A 21,968-nucleotide genomic window follows, 5' to 3' on the forward strand; every position below is an offset into this window, starting at 1 on the left:
CAAAAACCCAAACGGTTAATTTTCAGGATTCAAATTCAAAAATAGCAAAAATAGCAGATCTGCAAGCTCAGAATGTGTTGTTTCGCGCCATGTTTGGAGCTTGTATATTTGCTACTTCTGATGCTTTTGGGTGACAGCATTAAAGTTAAAATATGAAGTAAAGAGGTTTCTAACCGACAGCAACGATATACAAAGAAATTACTAATGACCGGTATCAATAATCAAAATGAATAATGTGCTATGGCCAAAACGGGCCATGCATTTAATAACTTTATACTTTCAAGAATGTTCCAAAATAGTAAAAATGGCTAACAAATTACGATTACAGTATCTCAAATAATTGTGAGAGACAGCCTTACCTTTCTCTATTTATGTTGTTTTTCTTTTTTTATATAATATATATACTGAGCACTGTAAAGACTTTGTTACAGAAAGTGCACATCAAAATTCTCTCTTTGTATCTGTGTCCCTGCTTTTCTACTACATATAGTATCATCAATGTTAGTAGTCTAGTAGACAAAATGTGAACCCGGACATTTTGAGTACCCTAAAGTTTTATGTTAGAAATGTTGAGTATGGGTCCCCAGCATGTAGAAACTGCCGGATGCTAACTTATATATGTTGAGCAATTTGCATAATTTGCATAATAAGCTTTAATTAGCATAATCACCTATATGGATAATATGTCAAAAACTGGTAGGACGATTTGAACAATATTGGAGTGGTTTTGGGGGTTATTGAAGATGCTGAATCCATTTTTGACATTTTCTAAATTCAAAATGGCCGCTTTAAACCGTAAATGGTCATATACCAACTTAAATTGGGATGATTTTGATACTTTTTTGTTGATTTTGATTATGAATTAAATTATAAATGTGGTTATTTATATGCTTATACATTATCTGCATTTCAAAAGCCAAATATAGACAATCCACACAAAATGATTAGAACAATGACTTCCACAATAGCCTAGCAAAAATAGTCACTTCATCATTTGGAAAATCAACAAAAAATTATCAAAATCATCCCACTTTAAGTTGGTATATGGCCATTTACGGTTTAAAGCGGCCATTTTGAATTTAGAAAATGTCAGAAATGGATTCAGCATCCTCAATAACCCCCAAAACCACTCCAATATTGTTCAAATCAGCCAATCAGTTTTTGACATATTATGCATTATTATAGGTGATTATGCTAATTAAAGCTAATTGTGCTAATTATGCAAATTGCTCAACATATACAAGTTAGCATCCGGCAGTTTCTACATGATGGGGACCCATACTCAACATTTAAATTCTAACATAAAACTTTAGGGTACTCAAAATGTCTGGGTTCACAATGGGGCTCTATGGGCTGGCTACTAGACTATAACCTAGTACTTAAATGTGAAATAAGGTTAGGTGAGGCCTGTGCTTTCTGTGGCGTAGTTTAGCTAGTTTAGCTTGGCATAGTTTTAGAACCCTATTATGAAAGGACATACAGTATGTCTGTTTTGGGCTTGGATATCTACTGTATCAGTAGGACCAAATGCTTTTTCTTTTTCATTTGACAGTACTAGATAATCGCCCCTGTTAGGTTTTTGACGCTGTCCGACGCCGGCACAACGTCGTCTTTTTGGTGGAGCCCTAGGGTAATATGTATTTGCTCCGCTTAAATAATCACGGCATCATTGACATCGGCATGCGAGCATGCGTGATGCCTGTCCTGATCATCCCTTATCCCAGGGCTCCACCAAAAAGACGGCGTCGTGCCGGTGTCGGACTGCATCAAAAAAGGAACAGGGGCGAATTGGGCGTCCGACGCCGGCAACCGATCGCAGCCAGTGGAGCACCCTTCATTAATTAAAAAGGGAACGCTCTCAGCGTTGGCGCTGACATGATGCTCGATGGCTGCAGTGGAGCCAGGGGGTTACTGTATGTGGTGTCAGTGTGCTCAGTCAGAGCTGAAGCGCTCCTCTCTCCCCCGCAAGTGCAGGCTGCACACAGTAGTCAGAGTCAGCAACGAATATCAACTTTGGCGGTGCTGTGCTGTAAGATATCTGTTGCTGTTGTAATATAGCCTGACTGCAAGCGTCAGACTCTATCACACACTTCGTTTTGGGAAGAGAGTCTGAGATTTCGGGCAGACATTCCACTTCTGGGGGGCGGGCAGGGGGTGGTTTAAAAAAATGTTAAGTTGACTTGCTCTTAATTGCTCCCTCTGAACTTCAAAGGGCTTGTGAGCTGCTGTAATTGATTGAGCCATACAAGTGTCAATAGCTCGTTAGTCACTGAAAGCATCAAAGACTACAATCTGTTTGATGTCTGTAATAAGAGTGGAGGGGGGAATGTGTTTGAATACACACAGACTCGCCTGATTGGCTGAATGGTTTTGAACCAGGCCACCACCCACCACGTGGCCCAAGCCTACAGCCCTGATTGGCTCGCCCTCTCTGAGGGCTGGTGGAAAAAGCTTATTTAATGTGAAGGGCCAGACTACACAACACCACCACTACCAACAGGGGGGTGGTGTTGTGCAGTCTGGTTTATTAACCAGGCTAGTTGTAATAGGCGAGGCCTATTCTATGGACCATGGCTGTTGTTCCATAGCTTAAAAATTCAAATTTTCCAAATAGGCTATGAAGCCGCATCCATTAGTGTCCATGTGTGCCTTTTTGTTAATTATAAATCTTGGTCTGAACAATAAGGCATTGTAGTGGCCAAGTCCTATACTTGGGTGCTACTGGTTGCCGAGGGAGTTCAGACGTGTGCTCATAATAACTGAAGTCCAAACATTTCCTTTGAGTGCATACATTGTATTTATTTCTCTGTAGCCTAGGTCCTATACTTTCAGCATACAAATCAATAAGTAAATAAATGAACAAACAAAACGCTCTTAACAGACCCCAGCACATGAATCACAGTCAAAAACTGTTTCGCCTCTGCCACTGGCAACACCTGAGGCTCATTAGGGACAGAGTTAAATACCTGGCAGTAACCCAGGCAACCAAGGCCTTGACCCAGCCCTGCCATGACATCATCAATTAGGCCTACATATTAAGATGCCTCAAATGGCTCTTAAACCCGCCCCCAATTGCGACTGGCAGGATACAGAGCAATTCAAAAACTAAAAATACAAAGAGCCATGAATCAAAACAAAATCAAAATACAAAAACCCTTTTAGGAAATAGGCTAACTCAGGCAATGTTCAATATTACAAAAAACAAACTCAAAATTAGTTTAAATCTGAACTTTTACAAAAGGAAGATTTGAGAGAGGGGGTGAGGAGTCAGCGACCTCAGGTGTCCTCTGCTTTTATCCTTTTCTTTCTGGAGCTCTCCCATTTTCCTTTCCTGAGTTTCCTCCTCTTTCTTGAGCTCTGCCATCTTCCTTTCTTCAGCTCTTTTGAGTGCGGGCTGACCCACCTGCCAAAGATGCCTTCAGCAATGGTTGGCAAAAATGCTGCCCCGTCTGCCAGTCCAGAGTTGGGATCTAGGAGTCTTTCTGAGGCCATGGAAAATGCTCTGGACAAGAAGATTCGCACCCTGGTGAAGAAAACGGAAATTCAAGAGAAAAATCGAGAGAAGATTCAGGACCTGAATAGAGAACAGATGGATGCTTTAGCAAATTCCCAGGAAGTGGTCCACAACCTCCAATTTGCTCAGGATTTGAAGAAACGCTTCCAGGATTTGAGAAAAGAATTCTCCACGCGAACGCAAGAAGCCATTGCTGCACTAGTGCCACAATTGTTGGGTCTCCATGGAAGGCCAGGACAGTTTCAAACTCGGGGAGCTCGATGGCCCTGTTCTCCTGTTGGCTGGAGACTACGAAGACCTCCCAGGAGTAGAGGACCTCTTCAAAACATTAGGGGACTATTATGTCCCCGTCGTCCTCACAAAGAAGAAAGATGGCCACCACCAGGTGAATCTTGCAGCCCATGGAGTTACAGATGGCCCACTTAGAGCATACCTTCTTTATAAGGGAGAAGTGCGTAGTGAGTTGACGCTGGACGGCTGTTACCTGCCGGCTGCAGCTGCTGAGACATGGTTGCAAGTTTGGTTGCCGACCATCAAGTTAATGAACCATGCCAAAAGCAAGTACCCCCTCTTCCCCCCCACCTCACAACCAGGCACCCGGGAACAACTGAACCTGTCACGCAGCCACGCAAGACTAAGCCGAGCCCTTGTCAGCCAGGCAGCCCAAAGCCACAGACGCACCTGGAAAAAACCGAACAGCGTAATAGAGGTCAGACCTTTCCTGTGTTGGCCATTGGTTTTGAACGGTCATCATCATTGAAGAAGGACATTGCTTGTGATCAAGGGAAAGTCTCTGAACTTTTCAAAGACTGCGATAAGCCACTTACTCATCCAAGTTATGAATTTGAAGACGTTAAAAGGAACTTCTAAATGTCTGATGGCCACGCTGAATTTCTCCAGCAGAGAGAGTGCAGAAAAGGCAATGCTTGACAAGAATACCATACGGTACGGGCTGTTCCCTACTGACACACCATGGGTTAAGACGTTGGAAAAGGCGCTGGACAGTTTGTCGAGCGGAAGAAGCAGAAACTCGATTCAAAGAAGTGAACAACGAAAAAGCTAACGACCCCGACAGGTTCAAGCGTCAGCTGATAATTTTTGGCTATGAGTGGAGTGGCCAGAATCCAACATCTGATGAAATAACTGACGAAATTGCAAAATTTGGTAGATGCAGAAAAGTTGAACTTGGGGATTTTCAGAAAATCGGAAAAAGCAACACCTGAGGCTCATTAGGGACAGAGTTAAATACCTGGCAGTAACCCAGGCAACCAAGGCCTTGACCCAGCCCTGCCATGACATCATCAATTAGGCCTACATATTAAGATGCCTCAAATGGCTCTTACACCCGCCCCCAATTGCTACTGGCAGGATACAGAGCAATTCAAAAACTAAAAATACAAAGAGCCATGAATCAAAAGAAAATCAAAATACAAAAACCCTTTTAGGAAATAGGCTAACTCAGGCAATGTTCAATATTACAAAAAACAAACTCAAAATTAGTTTAAATCTGAACTTTTACAAAAGGAAGATTTGAGAGAGGGGGTGAGGAGTCAGCGACCTCAGGTGTCCTCTGCTTTTATCCTTTTCTTTCTGGAGCTCTCCCATTTTCCTTTCCTGAGTTTCCTCCTCTTTCTTGAGCTCTGCCATCTTCCTTTCTTCAGCTCTTTTGAGCTTTTAGCTAATACCATCTTGACAGCAGGCTTCTTGTTGGCTGCAGGCCTCTTTGCCACCACCTTCTTTGGTGTTTTAGATGCAGCAGGTTTCTTTGAGTGGCTCTTCTTGAACCACTCTGTCAGTGGCTCTTGCACCACTCCGCTCAGCTTGGGCTTCTCCAAGACAGCCGAGTCTTCTGCTAAGCCGCTGACCATGGCATCTTGCTCTGCCTGCATTTTCTTCAGTTCCTCTTGAACCACCTCCTGGCTTTCCACAGAGGAAGAAAGCACATCAACAGCTGGTGGCTCATCTTCATCACCAGTGTCTTTGCCAGGGTCACTTGCCAGGGTCGATTAGAACAATGACTTCCACAATAGCCTAGCAAAAATAGTCACTTCATCATTTGGAAAATCAACAAAAAATTATCAAAATCATCCCACTTTAAGTTGGTATATGGCCATTTACGGTTTAAAGCGGCCATTTTGAATTTAGAAAATGCCAGAAATGGATTCAGCATCCTCAATAACCCCCAAAACCACTCCAATATTGTTCAAATCAGCCAATCAGTTTTTGACATATTATGCATTATTATAGGTGATTATGCTAATTAAAGCTAATTGTGCTAATTATGCAAATTGCTCAACATATACAAGTTAGCATCCGGCAGTTTCTACATGATGGGGACCCATACTCAACATTTCTAACATAAAACTTTAGGGTACTCAAAATGTCCGGGTTCACAATGGGGCTCTATGGGCTGGCTACTAGACTATAGGTGGAAACCTTGTATGTAAGTTAGTGGTACCGGAAGTTAGTGGTTTATGAGGCTAGTGTGCGACACTGTCGCATGATGAATTATGCCATTCATTTACGGAAAAAAAATATATATATAAATAAATATGGAGATACAAGGTTTTTGCGTGTATGTGTGTGCATGTGCTTGTGTAAGTGAGGTTGCTCTTTAGTCAGCGGGGCAGCAAACTCCTTTTCCCACGCACAGCTTTACTCCTCCACAGTCAGACACCGCTGTACAGTACACTGGATGATGAGTCACATGCCCCATTCTTACACTTTTGTTCTCATGGTGCCTTTTTGGGAGACGCTCTCACGCACGCACGCATGCATGCATGCATGCATGCATGCACACACACATACATGCATGCTCAGGTGCATTGCACAAACACACAGCTTCCAGTCAGGGGGGATTCACGTTTTTGGAGACTACTGCCCTTGGCCTGGATGTCGGAGTCGCTTCTTTTTTTTAGGAAAAATTACTAAGTCCCAAAACTTACCTTTCCTTTTTAAGGACTCGACCAGATGGGCCTTACTTAAGCCCATTTTCGACTGCAGCTTTAGCTCCACACCTCACCACACTACACCACACCACACCGCACCACATAAAAATATCTACATTTTCCATTACACAAAAGTACCCCTATCGGTAAGAAACAAATTGACCCTTTTAACTGTGATAATAATACAATATACATTTGTATTACAACTATCCTAAATTATAATATACTATAATGGATTATAACTGTGATTATAATACACTATAAAGTATTAATGTATTACTATGATAATTATAATACACTATAATAGATTATAATAGTGGTTATAACACAATAGAATCTATTATCATGTATTGTAACTATATCCTGGTGGTCTAAATGAAAAGTCAGTGAGTGATCAGTCATTATGAAGTGTTTGGCCCTGTTTGGCCTAGCTCAGACCTACTCTAGACTGGATACTTTTTAGTACCATGTTTAGTACCACTTTCACACCACTCTACCCAGGTCCTTGTAGTGGAAAACCTGGCACAAGTGGAGTGGTGTGGAGAGGGGTCTGTGGAAAAGGGGCTTTAGTGTAGTTTGTATAGAACTTTAGTACTTGTTTCATTAAGTGTTCCCTTGGATTTTCCCAAAGTACTCTGATATTCTATGGAATTACTATGATACTCTATGTATAATTATTGTAATTGATATTCTTTGGATTTACTCTGATACTCTATGTATAATGAATGGAATTTTGAGCTGTATGAATTTGCTTTATGACTGTGCTTGGGTATAAGTTGGTCTGAGGTTGGGAGCGTCTACACAGACACGGGAAAAGTCTTTATACTGCGGACTCTATAATGTGACACTTTCCGGTGACTTCACGCCGAAACGCGTACGTTGTTTACTCTGCGGCGTGCCAACTTATATATAATAAAAGTGCCTTAAATGACAGTTCTGTGAGTGCTGGTATTCTCTTGTTTAAAGTTACGTTCCCGACGTGGCCCTGGTAAAATTGTCCAGAGAAGAGAAGAGAAATGGAGTTGTGCTTGCTTCCTCTATGTAAAGATGTCGGAGTCGCTTGCCATGCAGTAGAATGTGAAACAGTCCATGGCTGGCTGGGGTCTTTTCTAATCAAGTTAGTACAGTTCACAAAAGAGACGCATCCTTCACAGTTATTGTTTCTGTCAGCCTGCCCTGTCCCAGCATTGAACTTTGGGGAAGTTGTTCCACTCTACTACTGCCCGAGAATGAGAACAGCAACCTCTTTATGTCAAAAGTGCAGAAAAGGGGGGGGCCTGTGTGTGACATGCAGCAACGTTGTCCCCCTGCGTTCTCATCAAACGGCTGCCACTCATCAATACAATAGGTGACCACGGGACATGGCCACATAATGACCTGAGAGGCAGTGATCAGATCGTGGAGAAGGCCGGGAAAACAGCAAAGAAAAATGAACTTTTATTAAAAAATGGTGATGTAGTGTGTGGGAAAACAGGGGTCCTGTACTATGAACAGCGTATTGTCTCTCCATCAATGCCTCGTAAACATCTTAATTATGTACTGTAGGAGGCTTTAAAGAACAATATACTGGGTATACAATTCTCTACTATGCTGATGTGATGACTACTAGCATTTCTCTTTTGTGTGTTTGTGCGTTTTACTTTACATGTACCTATTGTAAATAATGTCATCGTATTGGTGTTCCCTGTCTCAGTAGACACATGTGTCTAAGGCTGTTCACTAGGAATGCAGGTCTGCTGCCACTCCAGCATAGCAGGGGGCGTGGTTTACTGATGTCATTCATTTTTTCCATAGAGATTTTCTAAAATATTTATATCAATTATTTTGAGCCTAGAATCAAGCCATCCAAGATCCTGGTGAATCATGACCATAAAACCTTTGATTCTGTGTGAAAGTTACGGCCCGCTTAGTTACAGCCCGTTGAAAAAAAGCGTTTCCTGACGATGGGCACAATCTGAGAGTAGAATCCGAGATAGATCCACTCTGTATTTCCTTGAATGGGAGTGAATGCGGAAGCTGATATGCAGATGTTTATATCAGCCCAAAGCATCATGGGAAACTTGAGTTCCTGCATAACTCCGGGCTTCAGGAGACCGCGATTTAATATAAAACAATGAATAGACAAATTGACAGACTGTACTCTTCAATGGCACTGAATTTTTAATTCAGGTCGGTAGACAGTTTCCATTGATTGTACTTTATTATTTGAAGACCCACGGAACTTCGGAAGCCACAAGTGCGTTCATGGACTTCACGCTGTGCACATTCACGCTGCTATATCATCGAACGTGGGTGTCCGCTTTCACCCAGAAAAGAAGAATTGTTACCACGACGATCCGCCGCGTAGCCACGGTCCGCCGCGTAGCCACGGTCCGTTGGAAAAAAGTGCCTCCCAGCGAGCGATACAAACCCGGGAGTAGAAGCCAGGATACATCCATCTCTGGGCTTCATGAGACTGCGATTTGATATAAAACAATGAATAGATCAATTAATTAAGGGACATACTCTTCAATGGCACCGAACCTGAATTTCTGAAGAAAAAAATAATAATTTACTCAATGGCATCAAATCTGTTCATAAATACCCTTTGTTTAGCGGTTTTTATTTATTTATTTTTGATAGCATTTTTTCACTTTTTTTTGTTGTAAAGGATACAGTTCAAAAAGGTAACTTCTATTTGCTTGAGATTGCGTTGTCAACTCTGACCTTGAAATTATTTGCATTGCAAAGGGTATTTTTGGACCCAAAAATAATCGATTCTGTTTTACCAAAGTGTAATGACTTTTGTTATCAGTTATCAGAAAGCCAAGTGCGGATTCTGCTGAGTTCAGAATTCAGGGTTTCCTCAACTTGGATTTTGTCCTAGCCTGAGACCAGGAGTGCTGAGTCATCAGCAAACAAGAACTAATTGCAGTTACAGGCTGCGTTCATGTCATTAATGTATAGAAGGAACAGTAACGGCCCTAGTACGCTTTCTTGGGGAACCCCACAGTTCACTGGGAGGGACGAGGACAGTGTAAATGTAGCCGTTCAGATATCTTATTTTACATCAGTATTGTTCATGTGAACTGTTTTGTTTAGGCTTATCCATTATAATGATAAAATCGCTATGATTTATCACTTGTTTTCCACCGCGGATCACTTTCTCATTTACTCAAAGCGGACAGCAGCAGGAGTCATGTCCCTCTGCGTCATTTCGAGACGTCGGAGGACCCGGAGAGATCCACCGGCATACAAATAATGTCCGCGTTAGCTCAGAGTGGTGTTCCATTGACATCAACCACTTGTTCTCTTCCCTCAAGTTCATCCAGTTTACAGATGTGTTATCAAAACCAATCGGCTGATTCGGCTCCAGCTTGTTCAGTAGAATTGAATGATTTACAGTATCAAATGCCTTTTGGAGGTCCAGAATTGCAATGCCACAGTATTTGCCCAAGTCTACTTCGCGTTTGATAGTGTAGTAGTAGACCTGTGTCAATGGAGTAGGATGTTCTGAAGCCAGATTGGAATCCAAACAGCAGCTTTCGTTCTGTGAGGTAACTGCTGATCTGTTGGTCTATAACCTTTGAAATGGAACAATGGATGAAAGGATGGAAACAGGGCGGTAGCTGCCCGGTTCCAATTTGTTTGCTTTTTTATACAGAGGGGTGGATTACTCTTGCCACTAGTCTCTAGTCACCGTTATGTTGGACACAGGTAACATTAGCAATCAAGCTCTAACCCTTATGTACTGCTGCATTCACTTCTATGCCTACAGAAGTGCACAAAACTGCACATGGAAAGCTTGCATTAAATTCTGCACAGTGTTTTGAGTGTGCCCTGCTGTTTGTTCTTTTTGTTTCATACTGTTTTATTCAGCTATAGCTTATACATTTTTAGTTAACTGATGATTTTCTTTTTTCACTGTTCTGAAAGAAATTATAAGATTCAGACAAATTATTTTATTATGCAATGATTTATTAAACAGCCATTGAACTGGTTATGTAAAGTGTTGGTTGGTTTCAGCTCGCAAAGAGACTGAATTGCTGCAGTTTGTGTTGACAGTGAAGAAGTCCTTAGCCAGAGCCTGAGTCACATTGTTGAGCAGCAAGATAATGGCTCTTAAGAACCGTGTAGACGGATCTCCTATGCAGATGTCCCACCCCCACATGTGAACCTCAGGGCAACACTAAAGAAGAAACATCAGTTTATGTCTAAGTATTATTGTGGTTTATTTTCTTCTGTTAAATATTTGCTCAGGAAAACCCATGCTTTAACTATTTACTATATGCTTCAATAATTATGCTTCCAAGACAATTGGGAAAAAGTAAATAAAAGATATACATATTGTCCCCCCTTGCAGATATCCAGGAGTGTTACGAGGTGACCTTACAATCGAACACGGAACTTGATGTTGTGAAGGAAGAAGACGTTGTGCAGAATGCGTCGGAGGTATGCTCACTTCACTTCATATTGACAGAAGAGAAAATATGTTGATTGACTGTCTACAACACAGTTTTTCTGTTCAATCACAACTTTTCATCAATTGAAAACATTTGCAACATTTTTCTGAAGTATTTCATGAATAAAATGAAATAATCTAATAATTTACATGAATGAAAACATTATTTAGATCTGCTATTTTCACTAGTTGGGTTCCGGGCAAAAGTCTTAATTTCTCTTTTGAGTCTTGAGCTAAAAGGTTTGGGAACCACTTCAACTGGGAGAGAAATATAAAGACAAAAAGATTGAGGGTCACGGGGGGGCATGACTAATAGTTAAGTCACTAGAATGCTCGTTGGTGATGACTAGTCTGATGAAGTCAACCAGACTTTTAATTAGTACAGGTCAGCAGTGTTGAATCGTCGAACTATGACGAAAAATGTTTGTCGACTGCCTTTTTTCACTGACTAACACTAAATGGTAAAACAAAAATATATTGCCAATGTCGTCAACAAATAAAAACTAGACTAAAATGTTAAGGCGGGCTAGTGGAGTACAGTAGAACTAAGACAAGTCTTCATGGGTGCATGCAGGTGTCACAGACCAGCGTCGCAGCATGACGCATTGTGAGCTTGTAGATCAGCTATTTTCGGCATGCAGCCAAATGAAAATCAGCCATTTGGGTGCCATCACGGGCGGCCAAAAAAAATACATTTTAGTCTTTTTTTAATCTTACGATATTTAGTCAAGTAAAACTAGACACCACAGGTAAACCATTTCAGGGGACTAAAATATGACTAAACTGAATTTTATACAAAAGACTATGCTCAAACGTAATAAAAAATTCCGGTCAAAATTAACACTACAGGTCAGTCAGAATATTTAACCCAGGAAATTCATACTTCATACTTATGCCGAAAACAGTTTGTGTAAAAAGGTGGTGATATGATGTCAACAGACGTCACTATAGGACAGTCACTATGACTCAGCTATAACCATACTAGACGATTTTGACATCTTGTTACTAATCTGTCGGTAGATAATGCCGGTCTTATATAAGGGTCATTTGTGTACGGTGTGATGTCATACTGATGCGGAGATATGAGCAGGGCAAAGGTGTGACGTGTGACCGACCGACGGACGGACGGCCGGTGGAGGTTTTGATACTAAACTGCGACCTGACGGTCGCAATAAGGGGTTCTCATTGCAGCCACGCCCCCAAATGTGGAGTGTATTTCTATAAGCTCAATGTGTCGTCATGGCATCACGCAAACAAATCAGTCAGCACCATCTATGGGCACAAAAGGGGGCATGCCCATATATGGGCATATACTGATGACTTGCAGTGTGAACCAGGCTATAGCCAAAGAGTTGGCTGATTTCTATAACCCATTAAGTGAATATGAATGTTCTCTCTGGCTTGGTTTTAGCACCAGGATTAGAAAAGCGCTCTCTTCAATATCTGAACTCCAGAGGAATTGAAGTGTATGTTTGAAATTTTATGTAATGGGATAAAATAAATCACTCTTGAGCATTAGATAGAAACTCAAGCCCTGACATGTTCATTTAGTAAAAGAAAATACTAATTTTTAACCTTTAACTCCTCACTCAGGCAATCACTTAATGTCTATGTGTTTTACAGTATATCAATTATTTACAGTCCGAATAAGTCAATTATACATATGTAACGCCTGGGATTTGAACCACGGTCTCCCGTGTGAAAAACCAACATCTTATCCACTAGCCTAAAGGGAATTCCCCCAAGGCTTTTGGTCGCTAGGCAGAAGCTATGAGCCACTCTGCTACACGTACATGTAATAACATAATAATAGGGGAACTGTAATTTGCCGGAACAAGTGGAATCGGAAGCCTTTTTTAACACATAAGATTGTGCTGACATGTAAAGCTGAACTTGGTGGCATTATTTTTGTTTGAATCAGAGCTCCGGATGAAGATTAACAATCTATTTTGCATGCCAGGAAACAGGAAGTGCTTACAGCAAATTATGCCACTTCGCCAATTATTGTCACCTCTCAGCAATTGGCTTAATTAGTCGATGATTTCACAGCGTAATGCGCCCAATGGAGCCAGGTTTGCTCTTATGTTCAAACTGTGTCACACAGGCTCAGCGCAGGGGTGAGGCCAAACCATGCACCGAGAGCGTGGTTCGATCTTTCCCCTGTGGCCCTGAGTTCCCCTCCCAGCATTTCTGTGATCCACCCCTGGCTGGCCACTAATTCGGGGCAGCATGGCTCGTGATCCTTCCCCTCCTCCTACCCTGCCCACATCCCAGCTGGCCGCATGGCCCAAGCAGAGCCCTGGCTTTTAGGAGGCAGCAGCAGTCGCAATGGGAAGCAAGAGGTAGAGGTAGGGATAGAGGTAGAAACACACAGAGAGAACCAGAGAGAGAGAGAGTGCTACTTAATGGATGCCCAGCGAGGTCCTCCTCATCAGTATTCTAGCCATGCTGTCACCTGAGTGGAAGATGGGAGGGAAATTAAATGAGTCTGCAAATTCCCTGATTTGGTGCAGAGTAGCAGGTGAGAGTAAAGCATAGCTACCTTTTAGAGAAGGGATGAGAAGGAGACCACTGAACAAAATGCCTGTTAGTAGTTTAACTCCACCATGCAACTGTACAAATCCAGTAATGGTTTTGTTTGCATCATCCTCCGGATGTCATGCTTGAATGTGCCCTGTACTGTCATTATAATAATGTTGTTATAGTTATCCTTTGTAGTTTTTTTCGATAGACAGAACTCTATATTTCACTGTAAATGTTAAATGTGTGTCAGTGCATCTCTGCGCGCATGTGTTCAAGGTACATAAGAGTAAAAAAAATGTAAAGTGAAAGAGACAAGAGCAAAGAAAAAAGGCAGTAATTTTATACAAATTGACAATTTAAATCGTATGTACAGTACAATGTACGGTATATGCGTGGGCAGCGTGGCATGTTATATACACCATCAGCATTCATCAGTAGCTGTCACAGCACCTTAACATCGCCACTGTCGACTGTCCCCAGGGCTTGTTTGTGTTATCCTTTTAGCCTTAACGTCTTACTGTACCACGTGCTGTTTACATACAGTATCTGACTAATAAAGAATTCAATCAATCGATATATGTGAATGCTATAGCTGGCACCATTAGACAGAGTTGGTAGTTGGGGCGTAGGTCTTCTTGTCCAGGTAGTGCCAGTTGACCCCGCTGTCAGCACTGGCATTTAGGAATGGAGCTGTCACAGCCAAACTCACTTGGCACCTCTGGAAAAACACCCCCCCTCCAAGCTGCTGTCAAATCCCTTATAAGCCCTAGGCCTAAACCACACTCGTGGTGAAGAGGCCGCCTCGACACTTGACATTGATCTGATTATGATTGTTTGTGTGAGAATCCATAGTGACCCAAGTCTGTTTTTCACCCCAGGCTCTGCTGCCAGTGGGTGTGGCCATATCAGCGTGCCTGGTGTGTGCACTGCACAACACAACACATGGCCTGCGTCTGTGTGTGTGTGTGTGTGTGTGTGTGTGTGTGTGTGTGTGTGTGTGTGTGTGTGTGTGTGTGTGTGTGTGTGTGTGTGTGTGTGAGAGTGTGAGTGTGAGTGTGAGTGTGAGTGTGAGTGTGAGTGTGTGTGTGTGTGTGTGTGTGTGTGTGTGTGTGTGTGTGTGTGTGTGTGTGTGCATTTTGTGTGCGTGCATTTTGTGTGCACACATGTACTGTAGGCTTACGAATGTGTTTACATAAACACACACCGCTTGTTCCTCAAGCTGAGATCGAGGCAAGCTTTTAGTTCAATTGCGAGGGATCAACCAAGGGAGAGGATACCTCTTGTCAGGAAAACAATACAGAGCGCTGAGGCCCTTTTCTTTTGTAAGCCAGAACCTTTTTATTTTGGTTCCCTATAATCCTAACTTTGCATCAGTGATGGCCTGCGCTGAATGCTGCCCTCTGCTGTCCATTAAAGGTCTCTGTGTTGTAAACTGTGGGAAACAACTCCATGGCTCTCAGGTAGGCACATCCCTCTGCGCCTCTGTTACACACTCCAGCTGAAGCTGCTATTCTCACACTGTAAGAAAAAAATAAAAATAAATGATATTATCTATATCTACTTCATTCACTCGTTTGACGAAGAGCAAGAGGTGAGTGCTGTCTTTTTTTTAGGGCAGCAGTGGCTCATGTGGCCAAGTTCTATGTACAGTCATGGATCCTCTTGTCTAATGTTGAAGTGTCCTTGAGCAATACACTGAACCCCAACTGCTCCCTGGGAACTGTTCAATAGTAGCCCACTCCTCCTCCTAATAATTAGTATTTGTTAAATGCAGAGAAGAAATTCCAGGTATGTGCAGATATTCTTGGCCATACCATACATAACATACTTTTGATCATTTTTGCCCTCATAACATTAATTGTCACATTCAATGAACGAATGAATGAATTGTATTTGTATAGCGCTGTTCCAAACATAGTTCGTAAGTGCTTTACAGACATGTTAAAAACAGCACAAACATCAGCAAGAGAGAAAAAATAACATTTAATACATACAGATGTGTTTTTAAGAGTAATTTAAAAGACAGACTCTGCTAACTAAGATCTCTAAGAGAAAGGCGTTCCAGGTCTAAAGGTTTTTGGGAGGATCCAGGAGGGCCCTACCTCCAACTGTGTGGGTTTATACTTGCTTTGGCAATGTAAACATATGTTTTCTCATGCCAATAAAGCTCCTTTGAATTGAAAATTGAATTGAATATTCTCTGGCCTTCCACTATTGGCGCATCCTGCTCTTTCCACAGCATAAGCACCACAGCTATGCTCTTATTCTGTCTATCTATTTGGTCCCCACAGCTGTCACGAACAATTATTATATTTTTGTTGACATCATAGTGTCAATCAAAGTTTAATAAACCAACCTTAATGATACATTTATGTTTGCCTTTTAGGCTTTCTAAACAAAAATTCACAGGGCAAATAGAACTTTAATAACAACTTGAATATACAGTGCAAAGCCCATTACTGACATATACAATTCTGGCAACAGGTACCAATAATCACAATAAACAATAATATACCATGAGTCAAACAGGCCATAGCTTTGTCATGCACAATCATAGCCCATCAGCTTCTTGTCCTCACAAGATCCGACTCATGACAACACGTCCTTTTTTGTTTTTGTCCTATGTTTTTGTCATGACGACATGGTTTGTTTGCGTCCGATGTCATGCTGTCACAGTTGGCACTTTGGCTACCAGTGTTTGTGGCCGCATTCTTGTCGATTGAAGACTACCATTAAGATTATGCTGTCACAGTCAGCATGACACACAGCATATTTGGGTGTAGCTGCAATGGGAACTCTATATATAGTTATGTCTGAGCCATAGTGACGGTAGTGGTCTGCCGGCCAGCCGACCACTAGTAAAGCCAATTTTAATGTAGCATTGTTACAAGCCAAACTAGTACAGTATTGTAGGCCAACACATAAATGACAAGATATAAAATCCTGAATATTCATTTAAAGGTGCTATATTGTTTTGTAAATACGTGTTAATCAGATCCATATTCTTATAGTAATCATTGCTAGAGTGTTGTTCAGTAACAGGGGTCTGCCAATTTCTGAATTTCTTTAGTAAACAAAACATACACTTTCATCCAATTAGGAGTAGATAACTCATACAGGATCCAGGATAAACAAGAGAAAAAGTGAAGAAACCAAAAAATCAGCTGACAGAATTAGAACAGAAACAAAAAAACTGAACCTGATAAATTGGTTCTCTTTCCTAATTGAATGAAATTGGTGACCCACCTGAAAATCTATTCTCTGTTGGCTAATGAGCTGGAAAGATATGGAGACCCCCGTTACTGACGAAAAAGTTAAAACTTTATGGCACTGAGATTTATCACAGCCACCCCATGGGTCTGTGCTTACGGCTCTTTTCTTAACAGGAGGAGCAGGAGGAGGGTGTGTCACGGGTTCGAGTGACCTGCAGGAAGAGCCCTCACAAGGTGGAGCAAGTGTCCTGCCTGGTCAGCCGATCCCATGTCGACATGCCCAAGGTGAGTGAAGAACACAGTTGCCATCATGGGCTCTCTTGAACCCTCAGCAAAGTTCTCTTTGAAATAAAGTCTCACTAGCAGCGAGACAAAAATACACAAGGTATCTTTTAATCAATTATGCGATTTTTCCTAGTGATTTTGGCGACTGCATGGCTTTTCCTTTAGTGCTACCTTGTGGCCAACTACAAGTTGCTTGTGCCAAGTAGCAGCATGGACTTTAGGACTGGCCCCTATGCCTAAACCTTTTTGTGATTTTTTACTATTTTGAAAGATCGTCTATTTGACCTACATTTAAAAATGTTTTTCAAAATAGCAAAAGATTTTAACAAGTTTAGGCATAAGAAGTATGGAAGGGCGCAAGATGGGGCCCTATACGGCCCTGCACAAGGTTCTTTCAGTATCGCACACACACCTTGCACCTGTGTTGTCGACTCTAGATACCTAATTATCTTGTGGACAGAACATTATATTATATATAATGGTGGTGACCAGGGAGATTTTGTTTTCCAGCATCTCCTGACATCATTATATCAAATTATTGTTGCTGCTCCCATAAATCCTATGTGTTTTCACTTCATGCACAAGGACTTTGTTTTTATCTGCTTGTATAGCGTTCTGTGCTTCTCCACCACCTAAATACGCGGTGCGTAGCTTGTTCTTATGACTATTTCATGTTTCGTGTTGCAGGCACTAACACATTGTGCCGACATCGTCTTTAGACCATGTGCCATTCCGTCATTGTCGGATGGAAACCTTGTATGTTCAAAACTGTTCCGTTTCGTATTTATCATCTAAAAAATTTGTTAAACTAGTGAAAACAGCCGATCTACAAGCACACAACGCCTCGCATCACGAGGCGTTGTGTGCTTGTAGATCTGCTGTTTTCACTAGTTTTGTGCGATGGTCTTGTATGATGAAGCAGAGCTTTGCTTTACCAAAAAACGTACTCATTTGAAACTTGGAGATACGAGGTTTCTGCCCGACAATGACGATTTGTTTCTTCACTTCACTTTTTCTCTTGTTTATCCTGCATCCTGTGTGAGCAGGTGCAGTTCTGCCGTTAAAATAAGGCTTATAGTCTTATTTTTTTTCTGGCCAGTGATTTATGAACATTCTGTGTGGACTAAGGGCAAAATCCCAATAATTAATTTAGCAATGCATTTATTAGAAAAGCAATAATGGGTATTGTAAATGAACAAACACATATACATTTCTCTCTGCCTACTTGGTGAGGCATCACAAGGGTGGCCTTAGCTTCATCTGGCATTAGTGGGTTTTCATTAAGCCCAGTGACCTTTGCAGCATTCCAATAATCAAGTGACGCGTGTGTCACACCAAATCACATAGCAGTCCGAGCATCACAATCAGGGATTTGACTCTTTGACTTACCAGCATAAACATGACCTGGACTCCATTCTGTCGGTTGGAACAGTGATCATTTTTCATACTGTATGGTCTATAATAAGTGTTGTTTTTATTTAACCAGATTAACCCCTGCATCCCAATTACATCAGCTATTTTCAGTCTTTGTCGTATGATGAAGTATATAGGGGCATAAGTGATTTCATGCTCTGGTTAACTATTTGTGAGTTTGCCAAGTCAGAATTGAACGCAGCATGTGGCGGCTTAGCGGCTACACAGTCGACAGACTGTCCTTTTGTGAATAGTGCTGCTACTTTCTGTTTTTAGGGTAGATTGCCTCAGTCCGTCCGTGCACGTGCATCCGTCCAGATATTTCTAGTGGCGTCAGATGCAGCAGCAGATAAGAGGCCAACCTGTCACTCCTGCTGTATGTGTATGTGGGGGCGACATACGAGGACACTTCACGGGGCCCTCATTGCTTGGGACGCCCACGTGTTCACTAGGGTTGGGATCCTTAGGATTTGAATGATCCTGGTTCATTAAAGATCCCTCTCAACGGTCCGATTCCTTACCGGTTGCCTTTAACGATTCCTATAGGGGATTCTAAATGGACCCTTACAGGTCTCTAAAGGGGAACACACACCAAATTTTTCATTGTGTGGCAACGCTGAAAAATAGTGGCGTATCAGAGCGGCGGGTGAGGTGTGAACATGCGCCTGCGGGCGTGCGTTTGACACCGGTGTGGGTACGTTCATTGAAAATAATGATGGCGGATGTTTATGACGCACGCCTTCCACAGCCCGTGTACACTATGCGAGTTATGGTGGTCCTTGAAATGTAAACGTTTGAGGACCACTGGTATTGTAATTGTATAGCAGACATAAAGTCTGCCAGTGTGACATAACAATGTGATAAAACCGGTTCCGGAAACGGTTCCAATTGTGATGGAACCGATTCCGGTTCCTCAATGTTTGGATCCGGTGCCTCCGGGTTCCAGATCCCGACCCTAGTTGTTCACATGCCTTCCCCGTTACGACATGCCCGGCGGCACATGGCAGCGCAACGCGCCGCGGGCACTGGCTTCTCAGAACTAGTGCAAGGCAAGGGGTTGGTGTGGGTGGGTGGGTGAGGGGGTTGGTTGGTTGGCTCGGTAGTGTCATGGAATCGCTGTGCTGGTATGATAATGTTAGATCTGCATAAGAATACGGTGACGCTACAGTTTGACTCCACAGCTCTCAGAGAGGAGCTGGTGTGGATAACGAGGGGGGGGGTTGGATGTGTGTGTGTGTGTGTGTGTGTGTGTGTGTGTGTGTGTGTGTGTGTGTGCACACGTGCATGTATGTGTATTGAGTGACTGAGTGAGTGTGCACATGCGTCGACACTCTTATATGAACGATAGAGGAAGGATGGATGGATGGATGGATGGATGGATGGATGGATGGATGGATGGAGCTGAGGAGGTGCAGGGAAAAGGAGAGAGGGAGGGGAGAGAGCGATGGAGTGAGCTTGTTGTGAGTTAAAGAGAAAGAGAGAGAACGAGAGAGCGTAGGAGAGACACAGAGAGAGAGAGAGAGACGAGAGAGAGAGAGAGAGAGAGAGAGAGAGAGGCAAGGGCCGGTGCAGTGCAGAGCTGAACGGACACACTGAGCTCAGCCTTCCTGGGGTTGCCATGGAAACCACATTCCTCCCCCGCCTGCATCCCTACAGACCGCTCTCTCTCTCTCTCTCTCTCTCTCTCTCTCTCTCTCTCTCTCTCTCTCTCTCTCTCTCTCTATCTCTATCTATCTATCTCTCTCTCCCATTGCTACTCTTCTTTTTCCATTTCTCTTTTATTTGCAGTCATTCTTGTGTTCATGTGTGTCCCCAGCCACAGTATACACGCCGATGTATACACACACCACACACACACACTCACACACACACACACACACACACACACACAGCACACAGACATTTTCTGATGCATGGCTCTGCGTGGCGAGGCAAATGGGTAATTACACAGAGATTATTATGCATTCACATACACACCATGGACACAAACACTCTTCATTATTGCCTCACTGTTTTTCTCTCCCCGTGTATCTCTCTCTCTCTCTCTCTCTCTCTCTCTCTCTCTCTCTCTCTCTGTCCTCTCCTACTTCCCTTATGTTCAGTAATGCCCGCTCTAGTCATGGTGTTTCTCAAACAGTGGGTCGGGGACCCATTTTGGGGTTGTGGTCTGTGGACCCATTTTTATGAAAGCTAAAATAATAATGATAATAGTTGCCCTGGGCTGTGGTCCAGCGGTCCAGGCACCTACAGTATGATGCACATAAGCAGCCTGACAGACAGGGCATCCCGGGTTCGACTCCCGTTCCCAGACGATCTTTACTCCATGTCTCTCCCTGTATCTTCCCAATGTATGAATGAATGAACCATTGTAAAGCGTCTTGAGCACTTGGAAAAGCGCTATAAAAAATGCAATTCATTATTATTATTATTATCTCTACCCCGTTTCCTGTCTATCTTCACTTACAACTATAAATAAAAGCAGAAAAAGCCCCCAAAATATATAAAAAAAAATATATATATAATAATACTAGTACTACTATTATTCTGCATTTTCAGACAATAAAAGATTGTTTGGGTCATTTTAGCTCTCTTTTGAGTCTTGAGCTAAAAGGTTGGGGAACCACACCTGCCTGAGCACCCATGCAAAAAGCAGATCTACAAGCTCAGATCTACAAGCTCACAACGTTTCGCGGCGCGACACGTTGTGAGCTTGTAGATTGGCTGTTTTTGCCAAATGTTCCACCAGAATAGGGATACTGGAGTTCAAGTCATTAAAAGTATAAAGTTATGTTCAATCTGTCATACAGTATTGGAAACAGTTGTTAGTTTTCCTCGTGACATGCTGTATTTTAGGGGTAAATATTTACATACTGTATGTACAGTACATGCTGTAATATGACAGAAATGTATACGGTGCTGTAAAGTAACAATGTCATTCAGGGGTGCCATGGATGAAAACATTATTTACACAACGATTACATAATCCCCTAGTCACAATTATTTGAGATCGCAGTTATTCTTTGCATAATCGTCATAATCGTTGTTAAAAAATGTTCAAAACATTTTCAAAATAGTTTAAATAGCTGCGTTCAGGCTCAAAAACCCCTATTAATGTTTTTCGAAAGCATCAAGTAATTAAATGCTTTGTAACTTTTGTATACATTTATTGTATTCCTACTGTTCCGCTGTTCAAAGGACAGAAAAAAACCTCCTCTCTTTGCTATGTATGGGCAATGAATCGCCTTAAAATTACATTATCGGTATCGAACTGATATCAAAATAATATATTGGTTTTAGCCAATATTTTATTTTATAATAATTATGTTGAAAAATGCAAATAAAAGCCTGAAAAAGTATTTTGTGAAGCTTTCAAAAGGGTCAACAAGTTGGAAGATTGTTAAATAAAACATACTACATTCAAGCTGTTTATGTTGGGATATGGGTCAACATTTCAATAACGGTGCATCACTAGTCCCTAGTTTCGGAAAATAAAGAGGCATTGCTTTTTCAAATTCAGTGTTTATATGCAATTGTTTTAAATACAGAATGAGATCATATCGATCTGTTTATATCGGTTATCGGCCATAACAGCAATCAATTGTCATTGGATTATCGGATATCAGGCAGAAATG

General features: G+C 42.0%; 1 protein-coding gene across 5 annotated transcripts in view; it reads left to right on the plus strand.

Annotated features, from left to right (window-relative positions):
• dlg3 (discs, large homolog 3) overlaps positions 1 to 21,968 on the plus strand; it is a 132,386-nt gene that overhangs the window by 6,534 nt on the left and 103,884 nt on the right. For 4 of the 5 annotated variants that reach the window (XM_080745518.1, XM_080745524.1, XM_080745520.1 and 1 more), the window contains exons 3-4: positions 10,805 to 10,893; positions 16,813 to 16,923. In XM_080745518.1, the coding sequence (XP_080601644.1) occupies positions 10,805 to 10,893; positions 16,813 to 16,923 (200 nt within the window). Of the gene's footprint in view, positions 1 to 9,946; positions 9,999 to 10,804; positions 10,894 to 16,812; positions 16,924 to 21,968 lie in introns of those variants that run through there. The other variant, XM_080745521.1, reaches the window with a different exon arrangement.

This window comes from Nannobrachium achirus (genome assembly GCF_963921795.1).
Source record: "Nannobrachium achirus genome assembly, chromosome: 17".
In the NCBI taxonomy this organism is placed as follows: Eukaryota; Metazoa; Chordata; class Actinopteri; order Myctophiformes; family Myctophidae; genus Nannobrachium; species Nannobrachium achirus.